Source organism: Schistocerca americana, chromosome 1 (assembly GCF_021461395.2).
Source record: "Schistocerca americana isolate TAMUIC-IGC-003095 chromosome 1, iqSchAmer2.1, whole genome shotgun sequence".
NCBI lineage: Eukaryota > Metazoa > Arthropoda > Insecta > Orthoptera > Acrididae > Schistocerca > Schistocerca americana.
The window spans coordinates 1,184,313,015-1,184,327,946 of record NC_060119.1 but is presented as its reverse complement, the minus strand read 5'-3'; the positions used below and the strand labels follow the sequence as shown (position 1 = coordinate 1,184,327,946).

The 14,932-nt window shown below is 44.1% G+C and overlaps 1 protein-coding gene across 1 annotated transcript in view; it reads left to right on the top strand.

Moving 5' to 3' along the window:
- Positions 1–14,932, top strand: part of LOC124597953 (glutathione hydrolase 1 proenzyme-like) — a 115,331-nt gene that overhangs the window by 89,608 nt on the left and 10,791 nt on the right. Inside the window, exon 7 of the mRNA XM_047135971.1 lies at positions 12,778–13,003. Coding sequence (XP_046991927.1) covers positions 12,778–13,003 — 226 coding nt within the window. The remainder of the gene's footprint in view (positions 1–12,777; positions 13,004–14,932) is intronic.

Below are 14,932 nucleotides of genomic sequence, written 5' to 3'. Positions count from 1 at the left end.
TGTGTGTTTGTACTTAGGATAATTTAAGTTAAGTAGTGTGTAAGCTTAGGGACTGATGACCTTAGCAGTTAAGTGCCATAAGATTTAACACACATTTTTTGCATGCTAGTTCTGGCAATATCCAACTGCTGTGAACGTCGGCGAATAGGTTTCACCAAACTTACAGCAACATTATCACTCTCTACGCCCACGTTTTCCGCAGAAGGGCTAACACAAGGTCGCCCCGAGGGTTTATGTCCACAACCGAACCAGTTTACCCAAATTTAGTGATCAGTCTCGCATAGACATCGATGAATTATATAGACCAAATATTCCATTGAGTTAGCGAACAGCTTTTGCACCGACATTCACTACATTTGTAAGACGTTTTCACTATGACAACACGCTGTTCCGTTGTAAAGCGCTTCGTTATTGACCACAAAGGAAACGGATGAAAATCGTGCCACTTTCAATGCTGCCAGATCACTAGAACAGTAATTGCGGGCACTTCGAAAGCTGCTTTCTCTATGGAATACCCTTTATATTCATTGAAACCATAATTATATCGTCCGCTTATCCTGCTCCCTGATCCGTCCGTGGTTCCTATTTGTGCTACCAATTGGCAATATGCATCTCTCCATTCCTCGCTGAACACTCTGCATTCTTTGACAGTTTTGACATGGAACTCAATGTCTCAAGTCTGAACTGACAACATAAGCTCATTGTAAACTTGTCTTTTCAGAAACAGTAGAAGGTTAGTTTGAAAAACCTTAGTATTTCTAAAAACACTCCACACAATTTTGCTCTTCCATTTGTATCTCTTTCTGTCCAGCCAGACATTGTCTTCAAGTTAACCACATACAAAAACTCATCAACTGGTTCTTCTTCTTCTTCTTCTTCCTCATTCATTTCAGCCGACATTGGAATAATTTAGATCCGACACTTTTTAATGTTCTCTGTCTTTCTATTACCCCAGTAATGTTTCATTCTTTCTCATTTGCTTTCCTTTTTTCTTCAGAGATTTGGATCGTTCATTTCGTTTTGATTTTGACTTGGAACCTGTCTTTCTTGCCTTGGGTAACTTTTTTGCAGTTTTATCTGTGAGCATATTTTCTGTGATTTGTAGTTCTTTTAAGTCTTCTGTTTCTTTGTTACAGAAGTAGTCAAAAAAATTTTTTTTCATTTAGTCTATTTGTGTTCATACTCAGGATGTGACCATAAAAATCAATTTTTCTTTTCGTCTTTCAGTCTGAGAGTTTTTCGATCTGTTGATGGATCAGTTTGTTCCTATGTAATTTGGGGCCTAGGATATTTCTTAATATCTTCCTTTTTTATCTCCAGCCTTGCAAATGGGCCATGGTTGCTGATGGACAGCGTTCTGGCAGCGTGTAGAGCTTCTGATTTCATTACCGTGCTGTATTGCCTAATTTTTGCACTGCGTGAGAGAGACGTTTTGTTATACGTGTCCTTGTTGCGTTGGAAGGCCAGTACAACTCTATTTATTCTAGATTCCATAGTTTTTGTCGATGACATTGCAGTTGAGCCTCTCTCCAAGATATTTGAATTCTCTAACGATTTCTATTTTTTCCTCCCATTTTAAGACTCTTCGGTGGTATTTTTATGTTTGTCATTATGTTGGTCGTTTCGAAGAAGATTTTGAGACCAATTTTTTCTGCTCATTTTTATAGTCCGAGTTTGGTTTCTTCTCAGGTCTCGGCTAGCAGGACCATATCTCTGCAAACGCTAGGCAACTGACTTTGTCTCTGTTTTTTATTCCGAGTCAGATCCCGCTATGCGTCATCTCTGCAAACGCAAGGCAACTGACTTTGTCTCTGTTTTTTATCCCGAGTCAGATCCCGCTATGCGTCATCGCAGTGTTTGATTTCTAAAATTGTAGGTGTCGCAACGCATCTCTCCAACCATACAACCGCTCCCCCCCCCCCCCTCACCCCTCCCTCAACCACAGCCATAAAAATTACCAGTTTCGAAAACTTACAGTGAGAAATCATTTTTTTTACAAAATATTATTCTGAAATTCAATTTAAAATATCATTTCCTATAACCAAAACAATAAAACGACGAGATTCAACATAAACAACAGGTGCTTCCCTCTGTCCCTGTAGCTGTGTCACTTTGCTCCTCAGACCTGCTCGATACTAATCGGCACAAGACGATAGTCTTCGTGACTGTGGCGTCACGTTTTCAGCTGCTACCCCCCCCCCCCCCCCCACACACACACACACGCACATACACATACAGTACCTCGCCCCACGGCCCTGCCCATTGCATAACATAACGTTGGTCTCACACTGTCACTTCACTGGTGCTGGCGCAGCTACAAATTACAGTTACATCGCGATTTAATACAAGCACTATTTTAAATCTCTGATGCCAGCTTGTCCCAGTGAGTTAAGAAAACAATTCCCTCGGATGTGCCGGAAAGCCGTTGCGACCGAAATTCTTTGTGTTCCACTCTCTGACCACTTTTTCTAGGGCACAGTTAAAGAGCAATGAGGAGAGTCCATCCCCTAGCCGTTCACCAGTTTTTAACTCAAAAGGATCAGTGGGTTATCCCATGAATTTAACTCTGGAGTGTGTGTTTGGAAGGGTTTCTCTGACCAGGTTTGTGATTTTTGTTGTCTTTTAGTGTAGAGGTGAGGTATTGCCAGTCTATTGAGTCGTATGCTGCGTATGATTTTGCTCTATTATTTTATTGTTAATTAGTACTATTTTCTTTTCGATATGTTCGTTATACATTACTTTAGTCTTACTATGATTGATTTGAAGCCATTTTTCAAAGCAACTCTTTTAATTTTTTCCATTCATTGTTATAGTGTTCACACACTAGTGACTAGCTGATTATTTTCACCAAGAAAACTTTGTCCCACAAACGTATCATTGGAAGGTAATCTATTGTTTATTTTTTTACATTTTAAGCATTTGACAACGTCATAATGTTTAATTAGCAGCTCGAAGAAATCAAGATGCGTCCATGAAACATGACAATGGTGTTTAGTGCTGTTTACATATTCACCATTCAATACGACACATTTTTCACAATGGTGGGTGACCTGGCGGAGACCTTAGTAGCACAAGACTGCGTTTTGGTTCTTGAGGAAATGTTCCACCTCGATAATCATCTCTCGTCGTTCTGGAAACGCCTGCCACGGAATGTTTTCTTTATACGAGGAAAAACTGAGAAGTCACTGGGTGCCATTTCAGGAGAATGCTTTGTGTGAAGCAACATTTGATAGCCCAATGATGCAGCATGCACCACAGTCTCCTGTGCAGAACGAGTTGCGGTGTTGACAGGAAGCGAAAGCATCTCGTTGGACTCTTTCCTCCGACGATGGGTCTCGACGGTCTCACTTATCTCGTCAAGAGATTTGGGTAGTGTACTTCTCTGACAGTTAGCATAGTCTGGTAGCACCACACCATGGCAACTCCCAAAAGACACACAGCATCACCTTACTGGTTGGGTCTTCAACTGCTTCAGTAGAGCCGGTCGATGTGGCCGAGCGGTTCTAGGCGCTTCAGTTTGGAACCGTCCGACCGCTAAGATCGCAGGTTCGAATCCTGCTTCGGGCATGTTTGTGTGTGATGTCCTTAGGTTAGTTAGGTTTAAGTAGTTCTAAGTTCTAGGGGACTGATGACCTCAGATGTTAAGTCCCGTAGTGCTCAGAGCCATTTGAGCCATTTGCTTCAGCAGCGCTGAATGCACTTGTTTTAATTGCTTGCTTCTATCGTTTGTCTTGGGATGATAGGGAGATACCCATAAGTTGCACATAGTGATTAGGTGCCTAAATAGGCCGTATGGTGAGGCCTGACATGGCTGCAATAGCCGGCCGCTGTGGCCGAGCGGTTCTAGGTGCTTCAGTCCGGAACCGCGCTGCTGCTGTGGTTGCAGGTTCGAATCCTGCCTCGGACATGGATGTGTGTGATGTCCTTAGGTTAGTTGGGTTTAAGTAGTTCTAAGTCTAGGGGTCTGATTATCTCAGATGTTAAGTCCCATAGTGCTTAGAGCCATTTGAACCATTTGGCTGCATTATTTTTGCTGCTGCATCTATTCGGCAGGCTGTTTTAATTTGTGTAACCAGTCGCAAAACCCAGCTGACGGTGACCTTTGTCATGTTCAAGATGGTTGCAAGATATTGAAAGCTGATCCTGATTGACTTTTGCTTCTTATCTTTTCGTGCTTCAATCTGTAAAAAAAGAACCCTTCCAGGATCTCTTTGTTGTCCATCTGTCTGTCTGTCTGTCTGTCCGACTGTTAAGCATCTTATTTCTCAGGAACCGGTAGAACTATTAAGTTCATTTTTGCCTCATACTAACGTCTGTGGTCCCCTGGCAGCGTTAAAATTTTAAACTTGTAAGTCAATTAAGTGAAAAAAAAAGAAGCCCACCCGGCTGGCCTCGCCATCTAACGCGCTGCTTCCTAAGTGGGAAGGCGTGCCGGTCCCCGGCACTAATCCTCCCGGCGGACTAGTGTCGAGGTCCGGTGTGCCGGCCAGCCTGTGGATGGTTTGTAAGGCGGTTTTCCATCTGCCTCGGCGAATGCTGGCTGGTTCCCCTTATTCCGCCTCAGTTACACTACGTCGGCGGTTCCTGCGCAAACACTATCTCCACGTACGTGCACACCATAATTACTCTCTAGCACGCAAACATTTGGAGTTACACTCATCTGGTGTGAGACGTTCCTGGGGGAGGGGAGGGGGGGGGTGTCCACTGGGGGCCAAACCGCACAATAACCGTGGGTTGGGTGTGGGGCGACGGTGGGGTGAGTGTTCTGTTGTGGGGTTGTGAACCACTGATGGCTACGGTGGGACGAAGCCTCTCTGTCGTTTCTAGGTCCCCAGTTTAGTACACAACACACAAGTCAAAAAATACGACCATCTATTTCGAATATTTAGATACTGGAAAACTCAGTCTTCAAAAGCGACCTAGAATCATGGAATTTGCAGAGACGCACTGTTTCAGATTACAAGTAAAGGGAAAAAACCGGAAAATTCTTAATTTGTAATTATATCATACGAAAAGAATGTTTTTTTGATCATTTTGTATCCATCCCTCTGTCTGTCCGCCTATTAAGACCCCTTTTTCTTTGGAACAAGTTGTCATATCATGTTCAAATTTGTGTCACACACAAAAGCTTATGATTCCTTGGCGGTGTAAAACATTTACGCTTGTAAGTTAATTCGAGAAAAAGATTCGAACATTCATGTCAAACATTTAGGAACTTGCAAACTCAGTCATCAGAACCCTACAGGGTAATTCCTGTTGACCTAGAATCATGAAATTTGATAAGAAGCAAGATTTTACAGTAAAAGCAAAGTAAAAAACTCTTAAAAATGTTAAACTGTAGTTATATCACATAAAAATATCTTTTTGCCATTATAACATGCATTGCACTCGTCATCCGTCAAAAGGATAATAGATGAACATTACTGCACACAAACTTAATATGTAAGTTGCACTCACGTTTCAGTAAGTAAATAAAAATCTTTTATTAAGTCTTCTTCTATATCTACATATATAAACATAATTCTCCACTCCCTTCTTTTTGTATATTGGGGCTAGCCTGAGGAACTACTGTAGAGATTTTGATATGCTCTCGGAACTCCTGGGATTGATATTCTGTTACCGAGTGCCTTGGGTTTCGAATCCACACCAGACAGCATGGACGTCAATTACCACTAGAGGGCTCTGCAGCCGTCACTCTGTAAGCCGTGGCTGTGCGCGCTCTTGGCCTGAGTATAATGTGAGGGCGCCACGGTGGAGCACGTGGTCCCAGTTGCCAATAGCGACATACCCTGTCATGTGTTTAAGCATCTGCCTCTTGCTCAGTGAGTCCTCCTCCACCTGACGACCCTTCCTTTCCACTCACCTCAATTCCCGTCGCTCCATCATCTTTGTATCCCTCGACCTAGAATGCGCCGATGACCGTGTATGGCACCCCAGCCTCCTCTTCAAACTCCAGACTTACGCCCTCCCAATCAACTATGTTCGCCCGATAGCCACCTCCCTCTCTCACCGCCCCTCCTATGTTACCATCCACAGCTCCAACTCTTACACTTTCTACCCCTCCACAGGTGTGCCCCAAGGCTCCGCCCTTTCCCCTCTCCTCTACCTCTTATACATGGCAGACATGCCGCAGCCCCCACCACCCGTCCATCTCCTGCAATATGCCAATGACACCGCCTTACTTGCTGTTGCCCCCTTCCTCCAACGTTCCCAGCGCCACCTCCAGTCCCACCTTGACCCATTCACTGCATGGTGCAACCAATGGCTCCTTAAGATCAATCCCTCAAAGACTCAGGCAATCATCATAGGTCACACCACCCCATCCCTTCTGCCTCCTAGATTTCTACCTTACCATCTATGGCCGCCCCATTGGCCTCACTCCCACCTTCAAGTACCTTGGCATCACCCTCCACCACCACCTTTCCTAGACCCCCCAGCTCCTCACAGTGCAAGCCAAGGCACCTAAACATCTCCGTCTCCTCAAACTCCTCTCTGGTCGAACATGGAGATTAGACTCTTCCACTATCCTACATACCTATAAGTCCCTCATTCACCCCATCCTATGTTATGCCCACCCCGCTTGGATGTCTGCCCCCCACCTACTACAAATTCCTCCAAATCCTTGAGTGCCATGCACTCCACCTCGCTTATTGCATCTGTCTCCCATCCCCCACACAGATCCTTTATGATCTGATTTGCTTCCTCCATCTCCTCCTGATCCTTTAATGAATACGGATCCTATGCGTCTCCCGCAAACTGGATCCCCCCATCCTTTAGTTTCCCGCATCCTCTCCCTCTCTGGCCTGCTGCCACCCCTGTACCACAGTGTCCTGCCTAGTCTCCACCTCCACACACTCCATACCCTCGCCCAAGGTGGCTTCCACCAACTCCCCCTCCAGGATGATGACCTCAGCCTTCCATCTACCCCTCCTACCAGATCTAATCCCTCCTTCTTCCCCCACTCCTCAGGGCTCCCTCTCTCCGTCCCTCTCCCCCTTCCCTTCTTCCTCGTTTTTCCCTGCTGACGAACACCTTCTTTCTCCTTTTCACCCCCCCTCCCCTGGGCTTCCAGCTCCTTTCCTTCTCCCCTCCACTGCCCCCTCCTACCACCCTCCTGGTTTCCCCCTACCATCTTAGCCCCCCATTTTCTTCCCCCTTCCTCCCTTCACCCGGTGGTAGGTCCTCTTCGGTGCAGTGATATATAACGTTTTCATTGTGGTGTCAGTGTTTCTTCAGTGTTGTGTGCAGTACTACGTTCCAACAGCACCAACAGTGATGCCAGTATCATTCATTTGAATTCCCACTGTGGAGTCTTCTTTGTTTTCGTGTCGACTCACAGTGTTCAATAATGGTTCAAATGGCTCTGAGCACTATGGGACTTAACTTCTGAGGTCATCAGTCACCTAGAACTTAGAACTATTTAAACCTAACTAACCTAACATCACACACATCCATGCCCGAGGCAGGGTTCGAACCTGCGACCGTAGCGGTCGCGCGGTTCCAGACTGAAGCGCCTAGAACCGCTCGGCCACTTCGGCCGGCTCACAGTGTTCATTCTTCGCATGTGTGTGTGCCTGTGGTCTATGTTGTTTTTAAATCTACCATTTACACTCATCTATTTCTGTTCTTGTTTAATCATCACTTTATACCATTCTATGTTATGTGTACTTTTCTCATTTTTTTTCTGTAACTCTCCTGGCTGAAGACCGGAATATTGTGCCGCAGTCAGCCCTCCCCATTTCGGGGAGTGAAATAACAAAAACAAAGCTCAATGAGGCAGTCTGATATTCGTGTGAGTCTATCGACATCTCGCCTACAGACAGCGTGTTTACTTTACTTCGTTTCCGTGTACGTGTGGACGTTGTGGATTCGTGAGGTTCTCTCTTGTTACCGCATTGCTTCTTGCGTGTTGTTGTTCATAAGGTCTTGCTCGGTCTTCCATCTTCCGTCCTTTCCCGTTTGTTTCGTTTGTTCATGGGCTGCCCCCGTTTGGTCCCGCCGCGCTTTCATTCTCTGCAGCCCCGCGACAGTTCCGGTCGCGGTTACAACAGATATCTTGCCAGTATCTATATCGAAAACAGGCAAAAATCGTTGAGATTATAGATTCCCAGTTTGGGTGAATAATGTGTAAGTCTCCACAGAACCCTCAGTGTGAGAGTCCTACTTGCAATTGACCAGTGTTTTTTACTGTCGCCTCGGCTGCACTTATTTCTCTGCCTCGTGATGACTGGGTGTTGTGTGATGTCCTTAGGTTAGTTAGGTTTAAGTAGTTCTAAGTTCTAGGGGACTGATGACCACAGATGTTAAGTCCCATAGTGCTCAGAGCCATTTGAACCATTTTTTTTTTTTTCGGCTGCACTTCGCTGTAAAATATCTAGGAGTAACTATTCAGAGCGACCTCAAGTGAAGTTAAAATTTCTGGGTTATTAGGCCGCGTCATATTTCTTCTAAAATAGTCGACGTTTCGACCCCTCTGCTGGGATTTTCCTCAGGATCTTCCGGTGTCCACTACTGCTAGAACACACCTTAAGTGAAATGACCACTTAAACAAATAATGGGAAAATCGGATGCCAGACTCGGATTCGTAGGAAGAATATTAAGAAAACGTAGCTCATTCAAGAAACAAATGGCTCATCAGGTGCTTGTTCGACCGATTCTAGAGTATAGTATCTGGGATCCCTACCAGATAGGACTGACCGAAGAGATAGAGAAGACCACATAAAGAGCAGGACGTTTCGTCACAAGATCGTTTAGTGGGCACAAGAGCGTTACGGAGATGTTCAACAAACTCCATTGGCAGATGTTACAAGAGATGCGTTGTGCACCACTGAGAAATTTACTATTGAAATTTCTACGAGAGTGCACATTCCGGGAAGAGTCGGACAACATAGTACTCCCCCCCCCCCCCCCTCCCTCCCACACGTACGTCCCGCCTAATGACCACAAGGAGAAAATTCGAGAATTTAGAGCCGATACTGACGCTCACCCACAATCATTCTTCCTACGGATTATCCGAGAGTGGAACAGGGCTGGAGGGCTCAATCAGTGGTACAAAAGTACCCTCCGCCACACATCATTAGGTGGCTTGAGGAATATGATGTAGATGTAGACTGTGATACGCCGGTCTTTAGAGCGCCAGGGCCTCCACTTCTGTTGCGATTCTTGGTTCTTCAGAGAGTGAGATGGTCTACAACTTTGTTGGTCGTCATTCAGACGTGTTTGACTACACTGGAATGGTCGTGCAATCTATGCACTGTCATATGACGGTGCATTGTTGCCGTACGTGCCCACCGACTTGGAATGGTCTGTTGCAGCGTCGTTCCCCTTCAAATGCACAAAATGATCTTTGCAGATAGTAAAGCAAAATTTGATAACAAACTTAGAAAGTTTCCCGTTGAGAACTCCTTTTATTCTGTAGAAGAATTTCTATTATTGCAATGTGTAAAAAGTGATGAGTAGGGATTACTAAGTTACATCTGCGTATCTTTTTTTTTTCTTTTTTTTTGGGGGAAAAAAAGAAAGAAAGAAAGAAAAAGAAATGTTCAGAATTTAACGATATATACAAATTAATTTGCGATGTGAATGTATAACGACCCATTCTACATCATTACGATTTATCGTGCAAAATGATCCATGAAACATGTCACTAACCAATTACGTTACTAACTAACTGCACAGCACTCCACTTTATCGTCCGCCTCCGTAGCCGCCTTGGGCAACGGTGGTAGATCGCCACAAGACTTTAGAGGGCGTAGTCGATCGCAACCCGACCAAAATGGCGGCAGTTAACTGGCGAAAGGTTGCGATTTGTGTTCAGGGAGCGATCCTTGAATACGAGCTCCGTTTCCTTAGCCTCCTTAGACACCTGTATTTTCAGTAAAGTGTATTACGTAGCACAGATTGTCCCACCTGCCGCGATGATGGCCTGCAGCCTCAATCAACTATCCGGTCGATCCTTGTAGCAACGACACATCGTTCCCGTTCAGTACGAGTTGGTGGCCATGCTAGGAGGATTAGGTCTACCCGATATTAGGGTGAAGGCGTCCATCTTGTTTGTACGACGCAATGTCTTAACATGTACACAGGCGGCGTATTCCGTCACATCTCGTTTATGTTCCTATCTCCAGCCGGTCGGTCTGACTCTTCCCGTTGATGTCGGACGGGTTAACCCTAGCTCGCGACATATCCACGAGTATTTTATAACTGTCTGTTTCTTAGGTGCTGATGTCCTTTCAAAGACGCACCTCACTACTGGAGAGTTATTGTCCCGTTGGGATCAACCATCTTGTCTATCCTCTTTTGAAATAGCTTCCCTGTCCACATGCTGGAAAACTGGCTGGTCTCATCTTACTCTTCCTATATTACAGATGGAAAATGCTACGTCGTGGTAAAGGGTCATTCACCGTTTGATATCGACTGGCGACCGCCTTTTTCGCATAGGCCTCCTCTCGACTGACCACTGTGCTCATTGTCATCATGCTGATATCTTACTCCACAGGCTGGTCTCTTGTGGTCGGGTTCATTGGCTCTAGATTCGGTGACAATTGTCTGTTCTTTCCCGAGGGCCTGGATCCGCTTTCTCGAATGGTTCAAATGGCTCTGAGCACTATGGGACTTAAGATCTGAGGTCATCAGTCCCCTAGAACTTAGAACTACTTAAACCTAACTAACCTAAGGACATCACACGCATCTATGCCCGAGGCAGGATTCGAACCTGCGACCGTAGCAGCAGCGCGGTTCCAGACTGAAGCGCCTAGAACCGCTTGGCCACTTCGGCCGGCTTTCTCGAATGAATTTCGCATCGTCCGGACGTATCGTTTTTTCGTCAGACAAAAACGAATACGATCATCTGGCTCCTGGGTCACTTCGTTGCTGAAGGGGTGGGGGGAGAGGGGGAGGACGCTGATCCCCATGTCTTTCACCAGTATCTGGAGACCGTGCACGGGAAGAGTCTAAGGTTCCCACGTTACAGAGTACTTTTTGCAAATATGCTTTCTCTTGTTTGTAATAGACATGGTGTTGGATAAGTTCCCCTGTGATCTTTGATGCCTCCCTGTTACTGATGGCCGTACACATGAAGACCTGTTCTGTTCACTTTTACTCCTTATACAAATAAAAAATAAAAAAAATGTAAAAGATATGTAAATAAAATTAACAAAAAATGTACAATAGGTTGTGAGTTACTCGTAGTTTCCTGGTTACTCGGGATCTTTTCCTCTTGTCTTGTTATTAATTATTATTTGTTTTCTCGAATTTCAGCCCATATTACATGATGGTTTTGACTACGGGCGTCTGAATGTTCATAAACGTACCAAGTCGACACATTAACAAAAAAAATGAGATGATCTGCGAGGCTGACTAGCATGCAAAGGACCCGGTTTCGATTCCCGGTAGTGTTAGGCCCTTTTCCTTGGTGTGAAGACTGGAATGAGGTACCTGGGTTCGTGAGGCAAAGTGAAGAGCTACTTGAAGGAGAGATAGCGGTTCCAAGGTCAAGAAGCCCAACATTGACCGGGAGAGAGATGTACTGAACGCATGCCCCACTGTACCGAATTCGATGAAGCCATTAGCAGAAAACGACACGGTGGTCGGACGGGCCGGGACACAGAACTTTATCTTACCTTTAATTTACACTATGAATTTGCCGCGCCATTTTGTTTTAGTTTATGCAGCTCCGTTTTACGATATTGTCACGCAGTGATTTCACTGTGTACTGGGGACTGCAGCCATGTACCCGGAAACAAACAAAAAAGTAATGATGCAACTTAATTTTTTTTCGAGATCATGAGTAAAATCTTATGACTAATCCTTGTAGAACTGCTGAGAAAGTTATGGTGTTACCAAGTTTCCTTGTGTGCCTACACTCTTAATTCAGAAATTTTTCTTTTCTGATAAGTCTAATGGAAGCTGTAGCATTGATGTATGTACACTTCAGTATGTTACCATAGTTGTATCAATGACTTTTTGCTTTCCGTGGCAGAGTGACACTGGTTGCTGGCCTTGGATTTGAACCCAGAATCTTGTCTTTCACCGGCCATGCTTCTCCCATTTGAACTATTCACGCGTGACTTACGATTCACTATCGCAACTTCGATTCTACCACTATCCGTTTCCTACGTACATAACTTCACATAATCTCTCGTCCACATTGTTGAATTAGCACTCTTGGAAAGAAGTACGTCACAGTAAGGGCGCCCATTCCCGAGGGAAAGGGGGAGCCGCCTGCCACCTCTAGCCCTCAGGAAAAGGAAAAAAAATATAGTGTTCTAAGTGAAGTGATTTAAAGGTCGGTATTATCCAGGGTCGGAACTGGAACTTTTTATGGCTGCTTAAAAGTCGTCATATTTGTCTCCCAAAATATTAAAAATACTCAATACTTCCAGGTATGCCCCGCCCCAAAAAAAAAAAAAAAAAAAAAAAAAAAAAAAAAAAAAAAAACAAAAAAAAAAAATATCGTATTGGTGCCCTTGCCTGATAGAGAAGTGACTTGGTCACCGGCAGGATTTTGGCACACAGTCTGAATACACTAGGAAGTTTTAAAACAGCATCCACTCCGCTGCAGAGTGAAACATTCATCCTGATACTTGTATTCATTTATTTATTTTTCCGGTGGAGCTTTCCAGTAATAGATTTTTCGACTAACTTTAAGTCCTTTACCACTTTATATCATATTTTTTAGCAAATAAATGACATTTCTTCTTACGAAATGTTCTTCCAATGAACATTTATTCTCGTGTTATAATTGGAATTGTTATTTATCGTTTCGTTTACTTTCAGGTTTGGCTCAGGCGTAATGTCTCGATACACTGGTATACTTTTAAATAATCAGATGGATAAATTTGTTCTGGCTGACAATGTGACGCATGAGAACGGCAGCAACACCATCAAGCTGAAGCAAGAGGTGGTTTCTGTTGCGCCAACGATTATCCTGTCTTCACACGGAGATCTTGAGCTGGTGTTGTCAGGGGGTGGTGGCAGATATACCAGCGCAGACACAGCTTATGTAAGCTCTGTTTTTAATATGTACATATTATAACCAGTCTCATTTCGGATACTACACCTACAAAACGAGGATACTGTTGCGTATTAGAAGTAAATCAAGTGATGCTGAGGGAATAGGATTAGCAAAAGAGAATCTGAAAGCAGTAGATGTGTTCTGCTATATGAGCAGCAAAATAACTGACAACGGGAGAAGTAAAGATATAATATTACCCATTTTAAGTGTGTAAGGTAACTGTTGCTATGTTTTAACAGAGTAATTGTTAGCATTCAACCGTATTTTTGTCCTATATACAGTTCAACAATGCTTCCTGAGAGACAATGCTCTGTTGCTCCTTGTATCTGATTGAAATTGTTCTTCCTTTCTGTCCAACATAATTTGCATTACAGAATGTGCATTGAATTCTATAAACTACCGATCGTTCGAACTTATCTTTTTACCGACATCATGTTTCAGGTTATGCCTCACGAGATTACTTGCCTGGAACGCTTTTTCGATACCGTGCGGTGCATTCACGTTAAATAACTATGGCATATCAATTGCTGCGAACCTAGCATACTAAACAGGACATCCTATTAAGAAAATAGAGGTGGACTCAGAAAGCTTGAACATAGAAAAGAAAGGGGTTAAAACTCAACTTGACCTAAGAACTGGAGATCGCCTTTCATGGAAGGATACTTGGCAATAATCTCAACACTCAGGTGAAAGACAACGGAATGTGATTTCTTAACGACTTTTTAGAATTATTTTAAGCAGGGACATAATTATAAACTTGTAATAATTTTTTGACGAAATAGATAGAGGCTGATTATCGTAGATTTTGGAAATGAGGAAAAATTGATGACCAATAGAACAGCTTCTTTTGAGCCATTAACTGCGCTTACACAAAAACATAACTGTTACACAACTGCCGGATCTCTGCAGATGCGTCGACGTGACACAGTCTGGCAGTAGCTAGTGTGCGATGTGAGATGGGGAGCCAGTTCACTGAAGTCGACGATTTAAGTGCAAGATGAGAACCCACAGTACGATCTGTTTTTATTGGATTTCATTTTGTGAACACAGCAGTTATGTCGGTAGATTTTTAGTGTTGTAACCTCATGAGGAAATTCAACCTGTCGATGAGAGAATTGTCTCTCAAATGTGTTGTTGAGCTGTGTGTAGGACAGAAATATACAGGGCTATTACAAATGATTGAAGCGATTTCATAAATTCACTGTAGCTCCATTCATTGACACATAGTCACGACACACTACAGATACGTAGAAAAACTCATAAAGTTTTGTTCGGCTGAAGCCGCACTTCAGGTTTCTGCCGCCAGAGCGCTCGAGAGCGCAGTGAGACAAAATGGCGACAGGAGCCGAGAAAGCGTATGTCGTGCTTGAAATGTACTCACATCAGTCAGTCATAACAGTGCAACGACACTTCAGGACGAAGTTCAACAAAGATCCACCAACTGCTAACTCCATTCGGCGATGGTATGCACAGTTTAAAGCTTCTGTATGCCTCTGTAAGGGGAAATCAACGGGTCGGCCTGCAGTGAGCGAAGAAACGGTTGAACGCGTGCGGGCAAGTTACACGCGTAGCCCGCGGAAGTCGACGAATAAAGCAAGCAGGGAGCTAAACGTACCACAGCCGACGGTTTGAGAAATCTTACGGAAAAGGCTAAAGCAGAAGCCTTACCGTTTACAATTGCTACAAGCCCTGACACCCGATGACAAAGTCAAACGCTTTGAATTTTTGGCGCGGTTGCAACAGCTCATGGAAGATGATGCGTTCAGTGCGAAACTTGTTTTCAGTGATGAAGCAACATTTTTTCTTAATGGTGAAGTGAACAATGTGCGAATCTGGGCGGTAGAGTATCCTCACGCATTCATGCAGCAAATTCGCAATTCACCAAAAGTTAACGTGTTTTGTGCAACCTCACAGTTT